This window comes from Pyxicephalus adspersus, chromosome 1 (assembly GCF_032062135.1).
Source record: "Pyxicephalus adspersus chromosome 1, UCB_Pads_2.0, whole genome shotgun sequence".
Lineage (NCBI taxonomy): Eukaryota > Metazoa > Chordata > Amphibia > Anura > Pyxicephalidae > Pyxicephalus > Pyxicephalus adspersus.
This window is the reverse complement of record NC_092858.1, coordinates 66,810,789-66,838,401: the sequence shown is the minus strand read 5'-3', so window position 1 is coordinate 66,838,401 and position 27,613 is coordinate 66,810,789. Positions and strand designations below refer to the sequence as shown.

The window sequence follows — 27,613 nt, the reverse complement described above, 5'->3', positions numbered from 1 at the left end:
GGATGTGTTCTTTAGTCCTGCACACTTCCTCCTTAGGGTGAGAATGCTGTACTATGAGCAAGTGTGTTACTCACAAGGTCACTGTAGGAAATAAAGGGAAAGATGTCTAGAAAATAAAAATAATGCAGCCACTATATCTAAGGATTTTTAAGCTGCATATTTTTACAGTTTTATGTGTTTAGAATGTATACTTTGAAAATGTTGCGCATACTAATAAAGCTATACAATTTGAAAAAAAATGGCAGAAACAGGAAGTAGAGGTGGGGCTAATTATGGACGCGCACAGCCTCTGGTGGCGTCACCAAACAGTTCTGTTGCTGGGCAGCTGCACAGGCATTGTCACGTGACCATTCAGCTACTCTAGCGAGGGCGAGCTGCGCGTGCGTGTTGTGTGTCTGGTCCTAGGACTAGTCGGACGCTGCAGCCCGGGGTTACTCGATCTCTGTGTGAGCCTTCCAGCTACTGCCAGCATCCTGCAGCTTAGACATGGGCTGTGCGTTCTCTAAGAAGGCGAAGAGGAAGGGCAGTGCCAAAGACTCCCAACCCGCGGAGCAACAACAGCAGCAGCAGCAGCAGCAGCAAGACGGGCAGGAGAGCAAGCAGTACAGCTGGGACAAGAGGGAGAAGGTGATTGCTGTGATTTGTGTTGTAGTTGTCAGTATGGGGCCACACATAGATCTGTACAATCACATCTTCCTGTGTGTCATACCAACTAAATCCTCCATTCATCTTCATAGAGACCTAGGTGTGTCCCTATCACTCCACACCAAGAAGACACAAAGTACAACATTACCTCATTTTCCTTCCAGTGTATCCTGTGCTGGGATTATTATTATAGCATTGTCACTTCTATAGATTACCAAATCTCTTCATTAGATTCCATTGTTTGCCCTGCTGACCAGAAATACAGGGAAACTCTTCTATTGCACGTTTTATTTTTTTCATCACTTCCTGTTGTGCCTATAAGTCAGGAAGTGGAGGGAAATCTCCCCAATGAAGAGAAGGAAAATTGGCAGAGATTTTTAACTATTCCCATTCCTCTTAACTATGGGTCAGCATTCTGGCTTTTGCAGTGCTGGGTCCCAGGTTTGAATCCTGACCAGGACACTATCTGCATGGAGTTTGCAGGTTTTCACCGTGTTTGCGGGGGTGTTTCCTCTGGGTACTTCAGTTTCCTCCCACACTCCAAAAACACGCAGTTAGGTTAATTGGCTTCCCCCCAAAATTGACCTTAGACTGTGTAAAAGATATGACTATGGTAGGGACATTAGATTGTGAGCCCCTTTGAGGGACTGCTAGTGACATGACTATGGACTTTGTACAGCGCTGCATAATATGTTGGTGCTATAATAATAATTCCCCTACTGCACTTAAAGAGGAACTAAACCCAAAACAGCAAAAATAAAAAAAACTTGCCTTCAATCCCGCAGGCCAGTCTGATAGCTTCGGGGGTCTCTTCCTGTTCTTCCTACATCACCCAACCCAGGCGCGAGATCAGGTGACGTAGGATGAAAAAAAAATATTTGACGATCTCACTGGGCATGTGTGAGAAAGGAAAATTTTTCTTTCTGCGCAAAAAGGCTTCCTCTGCGCATGCCCGAGCATCTCAAGGAGGAGTGCCCTAGAGCCTCCTGGGATGCCTGACGTAGGTATCCCGGGAGGCTTTGCGCTCCAATTCATTCTCGACCGCCTAGGTGATAAAGAATTAGGGGGCGGTGCTGCACCTTTTTTATTTATTTATTTTTTTAAAAGGGTTTTGCACTTAAAAAAAAGACAGAATTTTTACTTAAAGGGTTGTCTGCCCTTTTATGTAATGTGAAAATTGTGAGTTTAGGTAAGCTTTAAGTGATAATAATGAAATATATGTCCGCTGTGTTTGGCCACACAGTTACTCCCTAAGAATATTTATATAAAAAGCTTTGTCATACGTCCTCATCCAGATATTCTCTCTGTAGGCCATGTCACACGGGTTATCTCACACTGACAAGGAGTCTCTTGGTGATCTTGAAACTGATGAGTTGTTGTGAGATTCAGGATCATTAAAAGGACTGCTTGCCAGTCTCTATGGAATTATTCTCGGTAGCCAATCCTACAATAAGTCGCTGGTGAGGAGGATTTGGCAGTAATTGGGGCAAGCGAAGGAGTAATTCCAGGCACGGTTGGATACAATGTGTTAAAGTGGCCGATGTGACATCGGCCTTAGAGCTGTTACACACTTGTATCTTCACTTGGGGTAAATACATATGATTTCAGGCAGTGAGTCTCATATTAATGTTGATGATGGGGTGCATCTCACTTTTGGGGCGTACTCCCTTCATTAAGGCTTCCGACTGATTCATGGCTTTTAAACTACATATGGGGGTTATTTAAATTGAAGATGGGTTTATGGTTCCATTCAGTGTTATTTTGTGTTTTCATTTTCTCTTAGTTTTGTGTGTCTGATTGCAGGCTTTGCTTAATCTCCCAATAATACCCCCAAACAACACTAATTATTCAAATGAAATGTCATTTTTTTCCCGGTGATGTTATTTCCACAAATATTGCTGTTTGCAACACTTTAACAGGATATGACTAGTGACATTTAAAGTCATTAGTAAATATTCACTTCAGTATCCTGGGAGGAACAATCTAATGAAAAGCAGAACTGTAAATGTAGCAATGTGAAATCAAATGACGGGGCTTTATGTGCTATGATGTGTTAGAAGGAAGTATGTTTTAAGTATATATTTGAGAATGAATTATTGTTATGTATATGCTGGGGGTTTGATGCAGGTTTTGGGTGCCTGTGCTATAAAATAGAGCAGATGAATGTACATGGAATGTGGACTCTGCCAGTCAACACAAAATGACATTATTCAGCATCTGACTGAAGGTTTGAATGGGCGACTGGTACCCTAGATGTTCAGTAAAGCCCTAGCTTAATACATCAGTTAATGCCGAGTAGGAATGTGAACAGTTCAGGAACTATTAATATATTGCTGTTCTTTCTTCTCTATATTCGAAACCTTATAACCCTGATAAAGTAGTGGTGGTCCTAGAACACAGAAAAATACAGTATTTTAGATGCTTTCATCCTAAAAAACAGTTATGGGGTCCAGCAGACCTCAACTAAAAAATATTTTTCTGTTAAAACTTAATAAGGGTTTAGAAACTATATATGAATAATCAAATGAAAGCTACAAAAATTGTTTTTGAAAGATCAACAGAAGATATTAAACTGATACTATCCATGGACCTTCTTTGAATAGTTGTTGTATAAATGGATTAATGAGTCAGTGTTCTCCCCAGCCCCTTTGATCCAGGCGCACCACCCAGCACTTTTCGGTGACCACCCGTCTGTTTTTGGGCGGTAACTGAAAAGTTGGGACACAATACAGGGGTTGCCACCCACCTAAAATTTCTTACCACGCAGCTTAAAAAATATTCTGGCTTGAACACTGTGAGTGTTAAGTAACTGCACAGTGTAAAGGATCTCTTCTACCTTTTATGAAAAGCAAAAGTCTGGTTTATTTAATTTGTGATGACTTGTAGTCATATGATGAAAGAGTTGCTTAGGAAACGTGTACTACTCACTTCCCCGTCATGGACACAAGCCTGTTTTTCTGTATATATATTGTATATATCATAGCATTTATGGGCAGTGCTTGACTGGTCACTCCTAATAGGCGTAATTGCAACTCCAAGTCATTGAAGAAAAAAAGATACACCTTTAGGCGGAATTAAACATTCATTTTGGAAACATTTATAGCGCACCCAATCTAGATAACCTTTGAATTGCACTGTGATGGTACCACTTGTTTAACCCACCCTGTCCAACTTTGCTCCTTACCTCTCAAACCGCATTGCATTTTTACTCAGGCCCCCATTTACCCAGCATTATGCCTGCCCACATGTGGCATAGGAGAGAAAATCTTGTGAGCTTTGATTGTAAAGCAAAAAAAGACCTTGTACAATATTTGCAAGTGTATTTAAGCTTGGCATTCACCACTCCTTGCTCCATCATCTTGTGAAGTTATGGGGGAAATAGCATATCGCAGGACACTGTAGGATGTTTGCAACGTCTATTTATTATGGTTCAGTCTTCATAATAAATTCACTTCAGTATAATGCAACACAAAACAGCTGAGTCCAGTAAAAAAAAAGGCTTACTTCAGAAATACGTTCCAGATGTTCATTAAATCAAGTCCTGCCGCCCAAGCAGCTTCACCGGGAGGGGACCTGGCGCTCACAAATAACAAGTGTGGCTGCTTCAGAGTCTTTACTCTAAAACAGAATGGAGCTGCTCAGTCCTTCTGGCATCAGCTTCACTTCCTATTCTCAGACTGACCCACTAACTGACAGCCCCGTACACCTGTCAGGTCAGTCTGAAACCCTGGGCCCACCGAGATCCTTCTCTCCTATCCAGACCCTGTAATAATTTAACAAATGGTAACCGCATGTTGCAAAACCAAACTCTGACTCCTTTTGCAGTAAATTATCCCCTTTCAGAGACCTAAAGCATTGGGGAATGTATCTACCATCCAGGACCCACCCCTGACATCCTGCACAATCTGTATACCAGTTGCCTGGCATGCACCAGAATGTCACCCCCTACAGACTTTCTCATGCTACAGCTTTATAGGCATCTGCATGTGTGGGTTTTGTCCAATTTAAGAGGAACCTATGAGGGTAGAAATATTGACAGCTCTTTGCTGACCTGTTTCTAAAGTTGCAATCACCAGGGCTTCCATACAAAATCCTACTTCATTACTTTGTATCTCACCCAGGACAAGCATCTGCATGTTTGTTCCAGGTCAGGGACTTGGCAGGTAGGAAAGGAAAGATAAGGGTTTGAAATAATATCAACCTGGCCAATTAAAACAGAGCATATGATGAAATAATTCATAAGCAGAGGTAATATCAGTGAGCATTTCATGTTAAAATGATTAGTAGATACATAAGAAGGTGAAAATATATGCCCTTGCTTTTGCTGTACCCTTTTCATGTTTGGAGACTTCCAATTGGATGATATAGTTGTATATAAACCAACGCTGGAATTCTACAGCAGGAGCTTGGCTTTTTGAGGAGGTGGACTTCTTTATTTAAGGTCTGTAGAATACACCTGTGTTAGGAAAAAAATATCTAAACCTGCAGCTGGATTAAAGAGCTTTATTACAGTGCCAAGACATAGACTCAATATTCCTAGCTGATGCACATCACAACAGAAGCTCCCTGAAATGCCTGTACAGATTTTTAAAATGTTGGGACTGTGAAGTTAGTTGGGTACCATCCACATCCCATGTAGGACTGCTTGTCTGAGCATTGTATGTGCAGGGTTGGAGGTGTTCTAAATGCTTTAACATTCTGGATGATAATATCTGCTTAGGCAGGTTTGCGGGTTGGTTTTGTTTCAGCTCTGTCCATAGAATACATTAAATTATCATCAGTTATATAGACATAAAATGCCCTGTCTGTGAGTGTGCTGCTTGTAATGTGTAAAAGTTCAAAAGGAAATCCCTGATTGTGCTGAAACATTCTGACTTCTGCCCAGAAAGTCAAGCTTTGGCATGCCTCTTTTTATTCTTCAACTTTGTGCTTTAACAAGACTCTGTCACCATCCTATGGCTAATAAAACATACAAACACAGATATGGGACTGTCCATATTACATTTGTCACTGTTGTACTGTGAATTTGCCAGCCATCACCCAGAGATGTTGCAACGTCACATATTATAAGTAAATTACAACATTACAGTAACACTGGAATTTGTAAGTTTAAAAGGAAATGACAAGTCATTTAAATTTTGTCATGGGAAAAGGGAACTATGCTTAAAGTTTGACACCGATTTGGATAGAGTGGTTAAGAGTTAGAACCCATATCAGGTTTTATTGATAATTGTGTTTCTTTCTCAAATTGTCGTGATAACTAATGTTACTGAAAATGAAAGTCAGGATAAATACAAAATGTTAAGTTGACAACAGAACAGGAACCGAGGGGTACTCTTGTTACTGTGACAGCTGGCTAACAGGATTTCCATTGAAAAAGATACCCTTGCACTTCCTGTTCAGCCAACAGCACAGGATGTAATGGGAAATATCCCTATTTAGAATCTTCCCCTTTTCCTCAAAAAATTTGAGAAAAAAAAAGTTTGGGCTTCAAATAATTTTTATTTTGAAACCTTTGTCAAAGGTTTTTATTTCCATTCTTTCGTACCTAAGGGCACTTACTTCACTTTTTCATCTGCTGACCATAGTGTCTAGTGAACTAGAAGTAAAACAAAATCCAAAATTTTACAGTTGTTAATGAAGCAAGGGGTGAGGATGGCTGTTCTTGCGAGGACTGAGGAAACCTGAATTTAAATTAGGCTGACACCTTGCCCCTAACCTTAGCTTTCCCTAAAGGCAAAAGCTTATTAACCCCCAGTTTGCCCTTGGGGCAAATGCTTACCCACTGAAATAATTAAAGTGCTTGCCCATTGGACATGCTAGCTATGGTCAAGTGCTTGCTGCTGCTAGAAATGTAGGGGTCGGGTGGCTGCCTGATAGCTGCTTCATGCAAAATCAGTTTAAAGGATATTTCCCTTAGATTAGTGAGGTTTTCTCCTACTTCGTGCTGTGAGAAGACATTTAAAGAGGAACTAAAACAAAAAAAAATCCACTTCCTTCAATCCCGCAGGGCAGTCTGATCCATTCGGAGTTCCCTTCCATCGGGTCCTGCGTCGTCCCGGCACCCGTCCGCACGCTGGGCGCCACCATCCTTGTGTCTTCTTCCAGGTTCTTCTTCCTAAGTCACAAGATCGGGTGATGTAGGTTGGAAAAAAAAATGCGTGAAATTGGCAAATTTTTTTTTTCCCACGAAAAGGCTCCTGCGCATGGTGGAGATGCTCAGGCATGTGCAGAAGGAGCATCCTATAGCCTCCTGGGATGCCTGACGTAGGTATCCTGGGAGGCTTTGCGCTCACATTCATTCTCGACCTCCTAGGGGATCGAGAATTAGGGGGCGGTGCTGCATTTTTTTTTTTTTTTAATTTTTTACTTAACTCTTTTATGTTAAGTGAGATTTCTGAGTTTAGGTACACTTTATTGTTACACAGACAGAAAAAGAAAAAAAAATTTGGAATGGGGTTGCCCATTTCCTACTCTTAACTAAGTAAATTGTTTTGACTTTAAATTTACTGTAGTTAGTTGAAGGTGTGTGCTATATTTTTCTTACTAACTCCTGCATGGAAAAAATATCCCTAGGCTGACTTGATTATTTTGCTTGCAAAATAGGGATGTGTGTGGCCTTATTTTGCCTTACCCCACTTTGTGCAGATCATCTTTTACGCTCAGCGTGTGATTACCCCTCTATTGCTCTATAACATGTTTGTGTTAAACATGTACAAAGGGCCTTGGAAGTTATACATTAAAGGCTGATGTATATCTAGAACCTATGAAGTTGCCATTGCCTGGTGTTTTATATAGTCCACTAATGTTTAAATAATCTTCGGGTATGGAGGAATGCAGTGGGTCTAGTCACAACTCTGAGATGGTGAATGTTGTCTTTGTGAAAGTAAATCAGAGCAGCTAAACCTGAGCCCAAAACACAGACTTGCTGTTACAGAGCCCCCATAGCTTTACCCAGAGTCTATATAGAAAGATCGGCTGCCAAGCTTGCTCAATAGCCGCTTTCTTGTGTCTAAACCTCAAGATTACAAACTTTTCAACGTTGCCTTTTTCTGCTGAATGGGAGCATGGAATATAAGAATACTTTTATAAAATAATATTCATATAAACTGTTGTAACTGACCAAACTGAAATAAGTGTTTTTGTAGGTGGCATATACTCGCCATAAACTGGAGCATAATGAATATTCTAAATGTGATTTTTTTTTTTTATTGAATTTTAAAAAAAATCTATATTTCTCTATGGTAATACACAAAATAAAACTCCAGACACTTAGAAACACATTTACAGAGCTAATTCAAGCAGTGCAAATACTTGAGTTTGGCTTTTTATTGGTCTCTTACAAGAGGAGAGAGATCATCTGAAAGATGCATCATCTGTGTGCTGCTTCTCCTTTTACTGTTCAGTCACAGCCTAGGGGAGGGACATGACCTGTAAGTGTTACTTCAAGTGGAACTGAACAAAAAAAACAAAACGCAGAACTGAAGATTCCCCTGGCGCTGTCCTTGTTTGGATCCTTCACCATCCTGTAATCCAATGCTGTCCTGGAGCTTCCTTCGTCTTTTTTCTTTTTCTGGCTATGTCACTCAAAACATGCACTGTGCAGGAGGGAGATTGGGTAACATAGCCTGCTGAAAATGGGTGGTGGCACATATGTGTGAGATCGGCATTTTCTTTTCCTAATATAGGGAAAAAAAAAAACAATCCTAATATAGGAAAAAAAGCCAGAAGCTTACTGGGATGCATGACATGAGTATCCTAGAAGGTTTTGTGCTCCCAAATTTAAGTCTGCTTTAACTGCAGCAAAGAGCAGTCGGGGCTCCTGGCGTGCCAGACAGGGCTGTTCTTATAACGATACAAATAAATATAAATCCTTTGGAAGCTACAACAATAGTTTTGCATATATTTCATTAGAGTATTTGAATTTAAATGTTTCTACTGTTCCCTCTATATATTTTGAGCAAGCACATATTATTTCATGAATGTTTCCAATACTTTTAACATTGTACTGATGTTCATGTTTTTAACTTCCATCACAGGTAGACTTGAAGGACTACATGTTTAATGGCTTAAAGGACCAGACGATAGGACGGCTGCCAGATAAAGTCGCTGGCCAACAATTTGTAATACAGGATTGCGAAAACTGCAACATCTATATATTTGATCATTCCGCTACAATCAACATTGATGACTGCACAAATTGCCGCATCTTCTTAGGGCCTGTAAAAGGCAGTGTGTTCTTTCGCGACTGTAAAGATTGCAAATGCATTGTGACCTGCCAGCAGTTTCGCACTAGAGACTGCAGGAGAATGGATATATTTTTATCCTGCACCACACAGCCAATCATAGAATCCTCCACTGGAATGAAATTTGGATGTTTCCAGTTCTATTACCCAGAGCTAGCATCACAGTTTAAGGATGCTGGGTTGAGCATCTTTAACAACACGTGGAGCAACATCCATGACTTCACTCCAGTGCCAGGAGAAACAAACTGGAGTCTTCTTCCAAGTGACTGTGCAGTGCAAGATTATGTACCCCTCCCAGACTCCGATGAACTGAAAGCAGTACGCGTTTCTACAGACGTTAACCGGAGCATAGTGCCAGTCACTTGGGGACAACGTCTGAAAAAGAGCGACGAGTCCTGCTTGGTGGTTTTCTTTGCAGGAGACTACACCATTGCAAATGCCAGAAAAATGATTGATGAGGTAAGGAGAAAAGTTTTACTGAAAAAGTACCTAGAATTCCCTGGGTTGATGGAAAAGAGGAAATACCAGCTGACACATTTTCCAAACACTTTGTTTTCTCTTGACCTAAATGTTTGTGATTGTTTAGGGCAGTGTTTCCTGACCATTTTAACATGAGGAACCCCTTGAAATAACTTTCAGGTCTTAAGTAACCTCTGCTATAATTACTATATACATAGCTCACACCACATTAGTGTGATGGTCAGTACAAGAATGCCTCTTAAACTGCTGGCCAATGGGAAGGCTGCCACCCTTACGGATAGCCAAAAAAGATAGTTGGAATCTGTTAAATTGACCTGAGAGTCACAAACTACACATTGCTCAAGAAACCCTTAGCAACCTCTGGAGGAACCCCTGGGTTCCACCTTACCCTGGTTGAGAAACACTGGTTTAGCACAAAAACCAGGAGGACGCAGCAGGGACTTCCTGTTTGTCCCCCTCCCCTGTCAAAAGAATAGAACAGCACTTTGTCCTGCACTTCTTTGTCCTGCTGTTGCTGGAAACAATCACTGAAGGTAATTTTCAACAGCTAATATTGTGCATCTGTATTGGGCCTAAATCCTAAAGCTGACAGGTATGTTGATGGTTTACATTAATACATTACTGTAGTCACACAGACTTTCAACATAACTGAAATATATTGCTGACATGACACAATATACAGAAACATTGTCATTCAAAATCAAAAGAGCTCCAAACAAGTGTCTTCATGCCCAACGATGCCATTAATCATATTCAAGCTGGGGATGAACCCTCTTCCCTAATAGGTAGACTCCAAAACTAATTTTGTAGTCACAAGGGGAGCATACACAACAGTAGCAAGGTCTGTTCTGTATCTAAGAAGTGAAAAAATAATGTTAGCATTGTTAGTGGGTGTACTGTGAACCCAGGTCATAAATACTTGCATATCATTTAACATGCTGAAAAACACCAATATTTGTAACATAAACGTTGGCTCAAGAGTGTAAATGTGAGTGAAACCACCATCCAGGAACCTGTATGTGGCTGACCTTTTAAAGTCTTTACAAAAAGTGTGTGTGTTGTGAAACATGCAGACTTGCTTTGTACAGAAAGAGCTGTGTACATCTACTGTTAGTTGCATTGTTTTGTAGTTCTCTTGAACCCTAAAGGCCCAAATGAAAAAATCACAGTTATCTCCTAAAGATTGGTTAAAAGGAGAAAATGAAACCTAAACATTTTTCTGTTACTACTCGATTTACCCTGAACTGGGTAATCTGTTACAGCTGGAATCCAGAACTGGTCTACATATGGTGAGGCTACATCCTGAGGTCATTTCCTGATACAACAAAACTGCATAATTACATATGTTTACTGTTCAATGACCTACAATTCATTCTCTACTATTTCACTCGCAGATGGTTGGCAAAGGCCTAATACTTATCCAGACAAAAGAAGTTGCAATGAAACCCGAGGATGCAAGAAGAGTCTTTAGAGACAAGGCCGCAGAATTCATACCGATATTGGAAAAAGGTAAAACATTTGATCAAGTGATAACTTCCATACCCCGAGTCAAGTTTTGTTTTCTTGAATTTCCTTTGGTTTTTCCAAGGTAGATTTAAAAACATTAAATACATGTGTGTGTTTGTTTTAAAATATACAAAGCTGGACTTTAGGATGAAGCACAGTACTGTGTTTTGTTTATGGTGCGTTTAAACATTAATAAATCTCTGATGACCTCATGTTCAATTTGTATGTAAAGGTTTAGAAACCCTTGACCAACTAACCCAAAAATTTTTTGGAAGTTGTTTGGTTAGATGCCCCAAGAGTCTGTGCACATATTTGCAACATTTTCCCTTCCAATCAGATTACTTGCCAACTTGAAAGTTGTAAAGTAATCTCTCAGTCGTGCGGGATCATTTATACACATGATACAATATGTGAACAGAAAATTTTAACGAATGTGACATTTGTTATTATTTAACACCTTCATCTATGGGTGACCCACCCCCATCCACCATAAACTCAGCCTACTTCTTTTCCTGATCTGAATACTTGACTAACATCAGCCAGAAAACTACCATTTTCAAAAGGTGGTCTGAAATGGCAGCTTCTCTATGTCTTAGCACTTGTTTCCTTTAGGTTACTTTAGTTAGGGTCCAGCAGTGTTGGGCTGTGTTGCCATAACACTGTATCAATGATAAACCAAGTCAATTTGCCTTTTGTGCTGTGGCTTTATTTCAACCTTCCGCAAATCTAAGGGGTCTCTCTCTGCACTGTCTCCTTTTCTCTCTCCCTCCCCCTCTCTCCTTGGGCATTATTTTAAATCCAGCAAGATTCCTTGTGAGATTTGAGAAATTCTTTCTTTATATTCTTTAATAATTGCAAACTTAATGTTTGCGAAACGTGACACATGTGGTGTGGATCCCGCCATTCCAATACAGCTAATAAAATTGAACACACAGGTTACCCCAGACAGCTGATTAATAAAACTGAGCAAAAATGCTTTCTACAGTTATCTGATAGTGTGCCTACAGAAACGAGTTAGTAGTAGTCAGTGTGCAGCACCGGAGTTAGTAGATGCATAAAGTGAGCCCTTTAGGCCAGTGTGTGATGCTGCTGTCTGGTTAGAATGAAACTAGTAGTAACCTGAATACAATTCATACAATATTTTATTGAGCATTTGTATAGACCTTAAATGATCAAGGGCTCATTTTGCTCCATTGTTCAGCACCCACCTCCCCCTGTTCTATTCCTCCTTCCTCAACTTTTTTGAACTTTTCCTTTGACAATATTTATTCCTACATATATGAAATGCTATATACTCCTATTACTTGGGATTCTTTGTATTTTATGCTATGTAATCTTACCCTATGATGGAAAATTGGATTTCACTTGATCAATAATATTTCTGTGTTGCTATACTTAGGCTCTGTTGTTGCATTGGAATTTAATGGAGATGGAGCTGTAGAGGCCTGCCAGTCTGTTGTTAGCAGTATCTTTGGTAGCACCATGGTAAGTATGAAAATTACGTTCTGGGCATAGCTTTTATTATATTTATTTATAAACCATATATATGATATATTGTTGTGTATATAAACCTTTAGGTAGGTTCAGACACACTATGGGATAGAGGAATCCTGCGTGGCTCCCTTCAGCTGGCACTTTGTTAGCAGCTTTGGTTCAGTATCTGTAATATTTACCAACTGGCAGTGGGGTGAGCAGCGCTAGTATCAATCACTGTCTTCCCTATTAATTCCACTGTTAGCTGCCTCATGGAGATGCCACCATGTAGTGTCTCCTGAGAGGCAGTGGTCCTGACATAAGGAACCGGTAAAGGTGTTGCAACCTCTTCTCAAGTGTGAACCTAGCTTAAATCAATTTTTAAGTATGTAATACATTGCCTAACTGCATACACTATTCTTGATAAAAATCATATTAAATCTAATCCTTACCTGAAAGTCCTATTGCCATGTGTTGCACTTACTATTGAAGGACGATAGTAGCATTGTCGGCTGGTCATTCATGTTACTTTAGTTTGATGTTGGGTTGCTTAACTGCTTAACTAGCAGCCCAGTGGCCAACACAAGACGTGCACAGAACAGGTTGACAACACTGTTGCTAGTTGGAGGACAGTGGCTTTACATTGTCAGCATACAACAGGAAATATTCTAATTGGCAGGATGTCCAAGTAAGAAACTTTGCCACAGATTTCCATAAAAAAAACATGTGGTTAAGAAAACTGTACACAGTGGGGCATGATGCCGCATGTACTGAAGTTTTGATTTTGGATTTGATATAGATAGGTTTAATCCTATTCATTAGAATATCATAAAGGCTGTAACAAGTTAATGTAATTAAAAAAAAAAAAAAAGTGGTAGCTGTTCAGGGATACTCCAGAGCTGTCATTGTATAGAAGCTGGTCCAGCTTCAATACTGGAGTTAGTGCATTTACTCCCGATGTGGCTAACAAAAGGTGGAGGAGATCAGCCATTTTAAGGTATATAAAAGGGGAAGATGCAGTGTTTTATGGGACAAAACATGGCACTTGTTTGAATCCTAAACACAGTAAACTGACAATCTTGTTTATATTAACTTTATTTCTCGTATTCTTGTTGATCTTTCTAAAGCAAAATTATTTTCTGCTTTCTTTTTATAATGCATCACATTTCAAATTTAATTTTTTTTTTATTTTTTTATATAGGTGTTTGTTTCGGAAAGCGAATCCTCCGCCTCACAAGATGTGGATAACTTTTACAACTATGCCGACATGCAGATGGGAATGTAGAAATCCGCTTTTTATGTTTGTGGCAGTGATTATTGCTATTTTTATGCATAGAAGATATGCAGAGACCCTCTTTATATTTTTTTAATAATTGTTGCCTATGTTTATTTAAAGCAGGCATCTGTTTAGAGATCTTGTTACCGTGGCACTTGTAAGCAGTGTTTGTAAGATAATGGTTTTTATTGGGAAATTACCTCTACATTTGATTGATTCCTCCACATTGATTTTCCTAGATTCATTTCTTCTGTTTATATAATTTTAAACTGATCCCTGGTGAAGGGCTCATTTATGTCATGAGTGCTGGGCAGCAGCTGCCTGCCTCTTTGGAGTTGGGATGCCGAAATACCATGCTGCCTTTGTGGGAAATTGCATATATTTATATCCCAGGAGGCTGCAGGAGGGCACAGACACTCAAATTTAAATTGGGCTGAGCAAACTAAGAAAAACTTAAGTATAATAGGCACAAAAAGACAAGACGTGACCCGCTGCTATGGTATGCCAGGATTACTGGATTTACAAATGGCAAGTACTTTACCCCCTCACCTTATTATGATAAAATCAATCATTATTTTAATGATAAATCCCAGTAAACACAGACCCAGCCTCCCCCCTTACCTTAAAACCACCTACAGTGTTTACATTTTTTTATTAATAGTTATCGTTTTAGGTGTCTACAGACCAGTAATATGACTTGCTAGGTCTTCTTCCTCTTTGCCTTTTCTCCAGTCAGGGTCATTCCTCTGCTAATTCAGAAAGTGACAGTGATGTGATATGGGGGGTCAGTCATCTGCTTCAATACACTGAATGAAGGTTGCAACAGTGATGCCCCCTTCAATCTACAATCTGACTTCTGGATTAAATAAACGCGAGATATCATTCAACCTATTTGGCTAAGGGCATGTTTTAACAGAATGCAAACATTGTAGGGGACAACACTGGATTAAAGGTCCGTATTAAAAACTTTAAAAAAAAATGGAGCTCTGACATTTTGAATAGGTATGCCATTATAAGGCAATCATCCATGTGCTGGAGAATAAAATACACTTTTAATATGTGCTGGAACTATTCGTAGTTGATTTCCATTTTATTATCACCTTATGGTGGTTGTGGTTCACACATGTAATTTGTGTTTAAGGGAGAACTTCCAGCAAAACACACTAAAAACCCATAAAAAGAACTCATTACTCCTATATACACTTTATGGCATTAATGCTAATTTATTTAATTTTGGTCTACAGTATCTCCCAGTCTTTCCTCAGTACAACTGTTTCTTTGTTCTTTTTGCAGAACAAAAATTGCTGCAAAATTTCCAAGCAGTAGCCAGGCCCCAACATCTGCACCAACAAAGATAGATGATCAGTGCTTGGAACTAAATAAAATATTTTATCGACCTGCACAACTCAAAAAAATGAAAAAAAAAGTGGATATAACTTGATATCATGGAAATGATATCCTGTTCTTTAAATCAAAGACTATTCCGTAGTTTTCTACTAAAAAATTCAATCCACATCAGCCAACTTTCTCATGAGTACCAGCTAGGAACACATTATCATTCATTAAAATAACTTTCATTTTGTACTGCTTACCATTTTCTTTTATGATTGTTTATATTCCAATAACAACTGAATGTTAAAATTCTTTAATACTAACAGCCAATGTGATGAGAGTAAGTTTGCACTATGTTGACTTGTATTATACTGTAATTGTATTAATAGTTTAGCTGGAACACTTTGTTAAATGATAAAGGTTTCATAAAATACAATTACATTTAGAAGGATCTCGTATAGCTTTTTCTAGAGTGATAAAAAAATTTCAGAAATAAGTGAAGTCTGTATTTTTAATGTTTATTTCATACCAAATAATGCAGATATAGCATTCTGCCTTTTGATATTCTTAACGGCATTCAGAGATTGACTTGTACTGTTTATACTGTGATCATTCCTTACTATTAAATGTTCATTTGTGTCTGAAGTAGGGCATTATGAAAAATAATTTAAACTTTATGTATGTACATATGTATGATAGAAGTGCTGTCCATCAACCAGTAAAGGATTCACCAGTTCTTGTGTAGAGAGTGAGGACTTTTTTGTATCTGTAGAACTTTGGATCTAGAACCATATCCTGACAATCCAAAAGTCAGAACAATCTCTGTGTGCTCCTCATGAAAGGTCTGTTTGTCAGCTCTTAAACTGCATTCATACAGGTCTTTCATGGTGGGCAAAGGGGTACCTTGATCAAATGAGCTTGAATTTTGCAATGCTGTCATTTTTAGAAATCGGGGAGGAGGGTCATGGAAGCTCACTTACTCTACAGCAGTACCTGCATTCAGATATACCATTTAGATATATAAACAACCACAAAAACGAAAAAAAAACGTCCATAATCTCAATTCATGTAATATTGTAAAATAAGAAGCTACATTTGACTTTATTCTTCTGTCCAGACATAACAGCTACAAGGCAGCCACAAGCATCATAGATCGCAATGGTTAGGGACCACCACATGCTGAAGACAAAAATGGTGGATACTTCTCCAAAGGATTTTTTTTGTGCTTTTTTTTTTTTTTTTTTCATGAAAGTCTAGAAAAACTATTTGTATTTAAAATGTATTGTCATTTTTTTTTAAACATTTAGTTAGAATATTGATACTTTTATACCAAGAGATTGGATGACTGTAGATACTGAATTATTCAAAATAAAAATAATTAGCAAACTTTTCTGTTTTGTGCATATTTTTAATGTTTGTTTTAAATATGGATATAGCTGGGAATTATGAATATTACGATGTCTATTCCTTATCTTCCTCTTATGGCATGATGTTTTCATTTTTTTAAATGCAGAGCATTGTCTTATATGAATTTTGCTATTAGACAACTTTCCACTTAGTTCACCATTTTCAGGGAGTACCTCAAAGGAAACTTTTTAAAAGAGCCCTAAGCCATGCACTGGTGCACCGAATAAGAATTCTGATTGTTGTCTGTTATATCAATATTTGGAGTTTTTTTATTTTAAAGGTGTGTGTACAGCTTTGATAGACCCCAACAACATTCACGTTCAGTCATTTTTGCTAAAACATTGTACACAAATATGTCCCTAACCAAAAAGGAAGCAGTGGTGGGTGTAGCAAACAGTGGCCCCTGTGCAGAACTGACTTTTGGGGTCCCTGTTGGCCGAGGAGGATCTGGGACCCTCAACCAGTGGCACACTTTGCACCTCCCTTTGCACTTATGGATCTTGTGGGAATCTTGAGCCAAAAATCAGGCTTTGTCAAATGATATCTAATTTTGGTAAACCCCTGATGTATATTTAGACATTTATGCACCTCTGTCACACTGCATAGCTGGGAAGAATATTCTACTGTTGCATACAAGACTGGTTGTGCACACTTGTAAAACAGTGAAAGCCCTTCCAGTCTCGCTCTTTTTGGCTTGTTGCCTTAAAGTTAAAATAACACAGAAGGCTCTGATAACAATGTTTAGATGGAACATATGTGTAAAAGACACAATTATCCTTTCATGCAGTCCATCCATAGCTTGTATTCTACAGGAATTTTAGTTCAACTTTGTTTTTGCTGTGCACTACTGAGATTGGCTCTCCCCATTATCCTACATCACTAGCTGATGGTATTTTTAACATGGGGTAACTCTTAAAATCATTTTCAAGAGTTCAGTGAACCCTTTCTATAATTACTATATCCACAGCTCACACTATGTTGGTGTGGTGGTCAGAGGGAAGAATGTCACTTTTACAGATGTCCAAAAGGATCATCCGTATCCATTAAACTGAGGTGAGTGGCACAAATTGCTCAAGAAACCCCCACCAACCTCTGAAGGAACCCTGGTTGAGACACCTTGATCTACAATGTGCCCTTAAAGCGGAACTAAACCAAACACAAAAAAATGACACCACCCGCGGTTCATTTCTGTCTGGATTTATATGTCTAAAAACGGTACATTGTTTTTCATGAAAATTTATTTTGCAGTATAATAAAGTTTGAAACACAAAATCATGTCAAAATAATAAATTAAAAAAATATATATACTCATACCATTATACTGTAAAATAAATGTTCATGAAAGACAATGCACTGCTTTTACACAAATAATTCCACTGTATTGCATTACAGTTGTTTTAAATGCAATACAAATGCGCAGGGGTGAGATCAGGTGATGCAGCCTGCTGTAAAGGGGAAGAAAAAGATTCGATCTTACTGTGCTTGCGTGAGATCAGCATCTCCTTCCCTTATTAGAAAAAATGCTCCAACTGTCTGCGATCAGGGCATGCACAGAAAGAGCACCCAGAGCCTCCTGGGATCTGTGACGGGGAATTTTTTTTTTTTAAGGGTTTTGCACTTTAAAAAATAAATAACATTTTCCCTTTAAATATAAGGGTTGTCTACTTTTTATGTAAAGTGAAAATGTTGAGTTTAGGTCCGCTTTAACTGCCAGCAAATGTTCCATGCGTTGCTATGAATATTTTTGTTAATTTGAGAATAATGTAAATGAAAGGTGATAATTACAACCTGGATGCTATTGATTCCAAAACTTTTTTTGTAAACAAAAGGCCTTTTTCTATTTCCATGGATGTGACTGGGTATTTTTCCTTGTAAATTTTCATTCACCAAGATGAATGATCCCCTGCAGAGTGATGTCCTATATTCCTTGCAATGTTTCTGGAATGCTGGGACTTGTAGCACTCGGTGTGTAAGGAATGTCAGTGATACATGCTGTCTCTGCACACACCTGGCAATCCTAGAAGTATCTTGCAGCTGATATAGTGGCGGAGAGGAGGAAGCAGCTGGCACAATGTATTAGAGAGTCACACACGTGTCATGCCGCTCACACAACGGAGGTGCAGCCCGCCCTCATGGCTCCCATGCAGGCACCGATATCCCTGGTGCAGGCAGGCCGCAGCTGAGTGAGGGAATGCAGCGAGCGGCCAGATGAGGAGCAGGGAGGGGAGGAAGGGATGCAAGCAGGGAGGAAGTGGAAGAGGAGGAGCGTGGGAAGGCAGCGAGCAGTGTCAATACAATAGGCTTCTTGTGTGTGGATGTGTGCGCCTGCTGGGAGGCTGCAAGCAGGGAGGAAAGATTGGGGCGAGCTATCCCCAGCGCGATCCGGGCAGCCGGTGCCCATTCCCAAGCCGGGGCAGCGCTGCCAGGCTGACCCAAGCTCGGCAATGTTCAGGGCCCTACACAAGCACTGAAGTGGGCGCGCTACACCGAGGCTGAAGGCAGAGGTGTCCCCGAGAAGGTGAGACGTCCCCCCAATATTCCAGGCCTCCTGGCTGCTCCTTGTATCCGTGTAGAACGTGCAGTCCCCGGCCAGCCATGCTTTGTGTGTACAGTCCTGGGTGTGTACATGGACACTGCTCCTTCTGTTTTCCTGAGTCAATGACCGGGGCTGGCAGCTATATAGAAAGGTGACCTTATGTCAGGAGCCCCCCACCCGCCTATGTGCGGCATGTCAGGGGAGCGGTGTCACTCCTACACCCCGGGAGTCCCCGCACAGCTCTGATATGAAATTTGGCGCCAAGGCAGCCCCGGGCAGCTCCTGTCAGGCACAGCAGTGTCCCCCCCCCCAGCATATCCGGTGCCTGCATGTCTGACACCGCTTATATCATGTGTATAGTGCTCCCTGTGTGCACAATATTTACCTCACTATATCCTGTGTGTGTGTGTATATTATTTACCTCACAATATCCTGTGTGTAGTATTTTATGTTCTCATACTAACCTGTGTGTGTATATTTTTTACCTTACACTATCCTTAGTGTGTATATAAAATTTACCTCACACTATCCTGTGTGTGTAGTGTAATATTTTCCACACATTAATATAGCTGAATTGTGTGTCATTTTATTTCACACTGCAGCCATGAGTACCACACCACTGATTCTACCACAAATTCTGGTGTAATAGTAGCTTATGGTATTTGTATTATCACTGCATTATGGAGGCCATAGTCCTATAGCTACGTACACACATGCAATATTTATCGTTGGAAACACGATTAACGTCCAATCGGCCAATAATGGTTAACAAAAAAAGTCCACTATGACTGGTCAACGTGGAAGGAGGAATTCCGACCTGGCGTATCTGATTGGGGGACGATCGTTCACTATCTATCATGTGTACGATCGTTCAGTGATCGTGGATTGTTCTACAGTACACTTTCTCTTGTACATGTCACTTCCTGCATCGTTCAAACAATTGTATCTAGCATGTGTACATTATTGGTGGATTATATTTGAATAATCTTATCGTTACAACTGTACAGAATTGTCCACAATATGAACGTTCAAAATAATCGTTCATTTTCAAACTATAATTATTGCACGTGTGTACCTAACCTAACTGTTCCTCAGAAGAGCTCACAATCTACCCTCATTGGAGCAATTTGGGATGCTGGGGAACCTCTACACCAAACAAACTAAATACACAGTGGGCCAAAATGAAAAATTTGGACAAAGTCGCAGACCAACCTTGATATTTATTGAAAAAATATCTAGTTTTTACTTCTCATCCGATATAAAGATAAACCTTTTCATATGGAAACAAACTATGGAAAAAAAATAAATTTTGCTTAAACTGAATCTGGAACAAGCAAAAGCATAATAGTTAGTTTTCTTCAATGGAAATTCAACTGTTCAAGTCAATGCCTTGGAGTAGCAAGGAAAAGTACCTAAACAAATAAAAACTTTAATTCAAGCACAGTTTGCTAAACTCTGATCTACTCTAATGCACACTGGATCACACCAGATACCTGGCATCTCTTCTTGGATGCTAGTTTATCAATGTCCATTTCGTTTGGCCCGATGTGAGTGGTAGCAGGGCGCTAATGAATGTCCACAGTGGGTCCTGATTGATGCGCCAGCAGAGAATTCTGGAATTTGTAGTATTAGCGGTGCATGTGCTGTCTACCGGCAGGCCAGCTCTAGCAGACACTTGGTATTTTCTCGCGGGTCAAATACATTTACAGAGCCGGCCAGATTTGACTCTGCACACCTCTACTAATCACTGATTGTTAACGTTCTGCACTATTCTACTGGCCCATTGAAGTTTTATGGGGCCCCATCTGTTCTCATCTATCTACCTTGTCAGAAAACCACCAATAAAAGTGAATGTTGTTGTACAGGTAGGATAAAGGTGTGGTAAAGCTTTGCAATGTTTTCCCCTAGTCTTCCTGGTACTGAAACACTTTTGCCGGTCCCATTAAACTCTTGGGCGGTTCGTTTATGTCTGGATGTCTAAAAGCGGTACATTGTTTTTCATGAAAATGTATTTTACACTATATTAGTATAATAAAGTTTGAAACACAAAATCATGTCAAATGTTTGAATTAAATAAAAAAAATAAATAAATTTAATAAACTTTGACATGATTTTGTGTTTCAAACTTTATTATACTAATATATTATACTGTAAAATACATTTTCATAAAAGACAATGTACTGCTTTTAGACATATAAATCCAGTGAATTGCATTCAATACAGTTAGTTTGTATTGAAAATTATTTGAAATTCTCGCCGTGCCCCTAGCGACAGCTGTATGCAGTGACGTCACCGGGAACTCCCGGGGGACAGATCGACGAAGAGGACACGGCCAGAGGATGACGGGATGCTGGAGGACGCTGATAAGACCAGGTAAGCCTTTATTTTTTTTAGCTTCCCCGAGTGTGGCTCGGGATTACCACTTTCAGCTTGTTTTTTTTTTTACCCTGAGCCACACTCGCGCTTGTTGCTTGGGAGGTTAAATTGCATTATTGGTGCTGATGCATGCAGGAACATTGCAGCAACACAAAACAATGCTGATGTTTTTCTAAGTGTTACTCTGCACACCGATACTGATTGTATAGATATTGACATAGGTCGTTTTGTGGGTTCATATTTATATATAATGTCTGTATGTGTGATTCCTTGGAGCAGCCATTCTTGACCAGGGTTATCTAGAACCCTGCGGTTCCCCCAGGGGTTGTTTGGGCTGTGGTTAATCAATCTTCCCTTTGATGACGCCTGTATAGTCCCTCGGCCAACATCACATCGCGTAGCTAGTTTTATGATACCATTGATCATTTCAGGTACTCTGGTACATTTATCCTTACTAACCCTGTGGAATTACTGTTAGCAGAGGACACCACTTTCAACTGAGCTGTGCTCCTCTGACTCATCTAGAACAGCAAGTGCAGGGTTACTTGTCTAAACTTGAATACATCTTTAATGGTTATATATACTCCTTTTGTGGATTACCCAAAATGTCCAAGGTTCACTATTCCATTCCAGCCCAATAGTGTCCTTGTATGTGCCTTTGCTGCCAGTCTCTGTCCTATTAGTGGTGTACGTCGCTGAGACTCAACTACATCTTCCACTTTGTAGTACAGTCTGTTTATGTTGTTTAGATGTGATCTCTGTTATCCATTGCTGAAGAAGCATCTAAATTGCTGCAAAACGCGTCAAATGAATGAAACTCCCCCTCTATTGTGAAATTACTTCATAGAAACCTAATGGTGGGGTGATAAGTATTTACTATCAGATTTATTTACCATGACATTGAGATCTATCTACCCTATTCAATTTGATGCCTTTTGTTTTTATCATTGTTTAATGTATTGATGTATTTGAATAAAACGTTTTTGATGTGACTTTAACCTTAAAAAGCCCCTGAAAATCCTGCTTTCTTTGAACTCTTGTTCATCACCAGATGTACATGATATTTAATATTATTTTTAAGGGTTCCTCTGGGGTAAAAAGTTTGAGAAAGTTTTCCTTAGAGAGCAATTTTTTTCCCTAAACACTTTCACAACTGTCAAAATTTTTGACACATTTTCCCGCCAGTCTGCACTTGGTAGTTCTGCTTTATTTGCACACTAGCTTAAAGCCTGTGTCTCTTGGCCTGGATATAAAATGACGTAGGGTGCTTACTATAGGTTTATAGTACTGATGGTGTGGGGAAGTACATGATTATAGGTTGCCTTTTATATTATGCTGTTGGCATCATGTAGCATCTTCTACTCCCTGGATAAAATGTTCCTTGCTGCAGCCCCGGGATACAAACAACACACACACTTGGGGCTGTAAATCTGTTTTTATTTTAGCTGGAAGAGATGGCAGGAAACTTGTCACAAAATTGCCCAGTTCTTAGTGTATGATGAAATAATACGGAGGCACATGTCACAACGATCATATCTAAAAATACAGCTGGGTGGTTACTGGAAAGTGCCATGTGGTGCTTCCAGCTAAACAGGGCTGGGGAGAACACTGCTGACCATCCAAGGATTAATATCACCCTCAAATACCCATTAGTACAGGTTACCTTTAAGATATTGCTATCATTAAAACTTTGAATACATACATTTTTGACAAAATGTTTGTTCTACATGGGTATTGCTATGGTTAACAGAAGTCGGAGATATGTAGTTCCACGTTCTGGAATAACATAACTTTTTGACCCATACTTCTAGGATTCTTTCATCTTCCCATATTTTTAATCATTTCCCAAGCTAACACTGTTACTGAAATGGAATTTAGCATTACATATCTAAATACTTTTAAGGCAGTTTTGTAATAATGTCTGTACAGCCAAAGGGTATAAATGCAGATGATTTAAGTATTTGTAATGAAAAATAACGACGTTCGGCTGCTGCCGCACATGACTTTTCCTTTTCTTTTGTACCCATATAATTCCAGGTTATGTATTTATTTAAAAAATGAGAAACATGGTTGTTATAGAAATTAGTTTTCCTTTGGGAAGACAGTCTGAATGACAAAAAATAGTCCTCGGCTTCAAAAAGCTCAATTTAGGTACAACAGGAAGAAGTGGGGCCTAATGATGGTCAGGAATTTTAAAGTTTTAGCCACAAAAGATTCTGCAGTCTGCTTCCATTAATTAGTTGGGGAATATGGAGCTGCATCCCCAGTTGTACTATGAATACAGGACAATGTTGAACACAAGTTCTTTATATAACATTTTAGGTATTATGCACATCTGCTTTGTCATTCTTTTTAGAAATCAGGAAATCCTGTGACCATATGTAAATTGTGACTTTCATTCTGTCTTTGTGTGAATATTTTGAGAACGTGGGTATTCATTAGAAGCAGTTTTATTTTATCATATGAACTTTAAGATTTCAAATTGCTGGTACATAGGAATAAAGACAGGTCAACTTGTATTTAAAAAAAATAAACAAAACAAAACATGTTTTTATTTTCTTTTTTATTGTACACAAATCTAAGCTATTTTTTATGGATACTTGAGCACAAAAACACATTACTCCCCTGTCCTCTGAGGGCACCATTATCTTCCTTGTTCTTTTAGTTCCTAAAGATGATCTTGGCCCATCTTGATTGGCCTTGCTGGGATAATGTAACTCGCACGCAGAAGTCCATTCATGCCCACCATGCTCAGGGGAAGTTGGCATTGCGGGGTATCCTGGTAACCAAAGTTGCACATATGCAGCTCAGCTTTTTGGCAGGTAGAGGAGAACACTGCAGAAGGGACATCTCTTGTCCTTTTCTGTTATAATGACCTTCCTGATCATGTTTTCCTAAAAGTAGAACTTTAGTCAAAAGCGAACTCATTTGCCCATACACACAAACCATTAGATAAATGATGTTCTTTGGCTCCCCTGATTAACCCTTGGAAGGTTACACATTAAGCATTGAGATCTGGGTCCGGTGCTCCACATAATTATATTTTTTCTTATAAGAACATTCTTTCACTTGGGTATTTGTACAGTAATTTTCTGCAATGCTAACTTTTGACTTTTACCTAATAAAGCTGATCATCTTCTTTATTGTTTAAACAATAATATAGCTTCTGCAGTGCAGACATTTGGTGCTTGTTTTTATTTTACTAATGAAGCAAAAATCAGTCCTCAATGGCATACTTTCTTTTTTTATGCTATTTGTGGCTTTTGAATCTTAGGGTTTGATGTATTAACATTTGAAATAGATACTGTTGTAACAGCCACTTGTCAGCTATAATCCCCTTTCACATCTGGCTGTTCCATCGCAGTACATTTTGTTGCACGTTTCAGTAAGTTGCTTTAAGTCAGCTCTTTAATGTGAATGTATGCATGTGGGAGGTAATTCATCTTGGTACCAAGACATACCAAAAATGTACTGTATGTGCACAGTACACCAAAACAGATTTGTGTTTTTTTTTGATAACTGTTATCTTTTACAATACAAAGTAACCCTGTGACCCCAGTGTCACTTATCTCATCCCTGTGCATCATGTGTTGGCACAACAGCACTTTACCATGCCAGAGATTGAGGCATTTTTTAACTACTAAATGCAATTTTCACCTTTCATTTCTTTGCATTGCTTTATGTTATTGTTTATCTACATTCACCTTAGGGCTGTCAACCATTAAAAAGGGCTTTTCTAAGAAATACTATTCTTAACCCCAAATAACTGGGCAATCCCTTGCCCAATTATCTGTTTACAATATATATTGGTGTGGTTGCTGTATGTGATTTGTCTGAAGGCTACAGTCTCTTGATAATGGCCTTGTGTTACCAACAAGTAACAGAATTGTAGCTCTGAGTGTGGGTGATGAATAGGAAGGTGCTCTAGGTTACACTGTGCTTTCCAAGTATTTCTGCATGAGTGTCTGTAAATGTATAGTTTAGTAGATATAATAGTAATAGAGGGGTTTGGGAGTATGTAGGCTTTTGTGTATAATATCAGCACTGCTGGGTCCAAGCTGTGTGTCTCTTGGTTTGTAAATCATGCATCAGCACATTCCACATGATATTGATGTCCTGCAGTTTACTATTGTGGTTGGCAGTTTTCAGGTTTTAGTTACAATGGGTGTAGGCATGTAAGTTGTTCAGTAAATCAGAGCTAATTATTAAAATGTAAGTATTAAATACACATTAAGTTGTACACAAGTACAAGTTTATCCAATGGGAATATGATCAATGAATGATCAATCAGCGATGCATAGGGGATATGTATTACAAAACTGTAATAGCAATATTTTCAATGGATAATGATGACTGTAAACCATAACATAAGGATTGAACACAATACATTCACTGGTTGTATGGTTGATCTAGGTACCTGTAATCTTTTTGAAGAACAGATTCTAGCAAATACAGATTATATTGAAATATATTTTTGATAACATGAATTCAAAACAATGTTTGATATAGTAATGTAGAACACAGTTACTGAGGATGATTATTATTATGATTGAAGTGATTGGTGCAGAGTGGTGCTAACATGTTGGATGGCTGTACAGACCCAGATGGTCTCATCCAGTGAGTGGCAATTCTTTGTGCATTGTGGACATGTAATAAACAGAAAGGGTAATTGAGGAACAGTGGTAAAATCTATTTGTACAATGATTTTTTTTAGCCATTAAAGTGTAAGATCAAGTATTCAAGTTAAATCCGATATTTGAAGAAGTGAGTGCTGGCAAAATAAATCCCAGAGCTGTCCAACCACTAATCTTTTCTGTTTGCCTCCCTTTTGAAAAAGTTTTTTTTGGTTCCTTCGCTTTATGCCCATCTAGATAAACTGTTCTATTTGGTCATGAAACCAACAGATTGTTAAAACAAACTTTGGTAAACATTGGTTTATCTTTGTTGCAACCCTATACTGTAGGGTGTAGGTATTTGTTGCCCTAGTTGTATACATTACCATTTACAGCAGATAAATCTTTTTTTTTTTTTTTTTTATTTCCTGGCATATAGGATGCGTCAGGATGAAGCGACATAGGCACCTCAGCAGCAGCGACAGCTCGGACAATGAAAGTGAGTACCGCTCCTATTTAGCAAAGTGATGTATGTACATTGCCATGTTTGCTCATCATATGTGGAAGCTCTGCTTTCTGTGTTCTTTTTGGTTATTTTCTTTCTCTAGACTGTTGTTTACTTTGCCTTTCCAATAATAAATAAATTGGATGTTTGGAGGTTTTTGTGTTATTTTATGAGCTATAAATGCCAAGTTATAGGGTTGTATATTTCTCATAATGATGCAATATTTGACTAAAGTAGTGGTGTAGTTTGGGATATCTCCAGAGCAAGTGTATAAAGGTCTGTCTCTCACACATTTAGACCAGAGAAGGGAGAGGATGCGACCCCCAGCCTAATTATTTAAAAATGCAAAAATACTTCAACGTTCAAATGTGTGTAGTTTTTTTGCACTTTTATTTGCTGACTTTACTTTACTTTAGAAATAAACATAATGATTTGTTTTTTTTTTTTATTTTATGCAAGCTGTTGCTTCATGTGATTTGTCAGCCACTTGCATTTCCTGTAGAGCAAAGAGCAAGTTGGGAAACACCACACGGAGAAGGGGGATATGCTGATATGAGAAGAGAGCAGAGTGACAGATATCAGCTTTTCTTTCTGACACTTCTGCTGCTCAGTTACTGGTTGTAAATCTGCCTAATAAAAATCAGATGGACTGAAAACACAGGAAAAATTTGCGAGAAGGACAGGCTCCAGTTAGTTGCTGTTCAACGCACATGTATTCTGGAAGTGCCTTGTGCCGCTCACAATATATGTTACCACAGCAATCCAATGCATGTAATGTGCGTTACCTTAACACATTAGTGTGAACAAGCCATAAATAAACTGACATAAACCTTTTAAGAATTGTACAAAATAAAAACTATTATGAAAGTATATGCTTTTTAACCACCTGGACGGTTAGCCCGAGCCTGGTTCGGGGTAAGAAATTTTGCTACAGTCGTTTAGCTAAAAATAGGAACACGCGTTACAGAGCAATCTGATTGTCATACAACATTGTATGTTATTTTACAACATTGTATGACAATCAGATTACAACTGAAAAAAAAAATACTTACCTTTTCCCCGCAGCTCCTTTGGAGACGTCTTCAGTCTTCTCCCGGCGTGTGCAGTGACAATCTCCGGGGTTTCCCGGTGACGTCTTGCAAGCGTCGGTGCTGGCGGGAGGCGGGGAAGGAAATTCAAATCACTTTGTATTGAATTCAATACAAAAAAGCTGTATTG

At 39.0% G+C, this 27,613-nt stretch overlaps 2 protein-coding genes and 1 long non-coding RNA gene across 3 annotated transcripts in view; 2 read left to right on the top strand and 1 right to left on the bottom strand.

Annotated features, from left to right (window-relative positions):
- Nucleotides 1-351: 351 nt before the first annotated feature.
- Nucleotides 352-16,344, top strand: RP2 (RP2 activator of ARL3 GTPase). Its single transcript, XM_072412730.1, has 5 exons — nucleotides 352-627; nucleotides 8,685-9,350; nucleotides 10,766-10,880; nucleotides 12,277-12,362; nucleotides 13,552-16,344. Exons 1-5 carry the CDS (start codon nucleotides 487-489, stop codon nucleotides 13,633-13,635), a joined length of 1,092 nt encoding a protein of 363 aa, XP_072268831.1. The 5' UTR covers nucleotides 352-486; the 3' UTR covers nucleotides 13,636-16,344.
- Nucleotides 7,925-18,639, bottom strand: LOC140331590 (uncharacterized). Its single transcript, XR_011920949.1, has 2 exons — nucleotides 18,374-18,639; nucleotides 7,925-8,324 (listed from the first exon to the last, which is right to left on the bottom strand). It is a non-coding gene; the product is annotated as an uncharacterized lncRNA (long non-coding RNA).
- Nucleotides 18,640-18,743: 104 nt separating this feature from the next.
- Nucleotides 18,744-27,613, top strand: part of JADE3 (jade family PHD finger 3) — a 28,337-nt gene continuing 19,467 nt past the window's right edge. Inside the window, exons 1-2 of the mRNA XM_072412714.1 lie at nucleotides 18,744-18,883; nucleotides 26,330-26,389. Of these exons, the coding sequence (XP_072268815.1) occupies nucleotides 26,341-26,389 (49 nt within the window). The 5' untranslated portion in view covers nucleotides 18,744-18,883; nucleotides 26,330-26,340. The remainder of the gene's footprint in view (nucleotides 18,884-26,329; nucleotides 26,390-27,613) is intronic.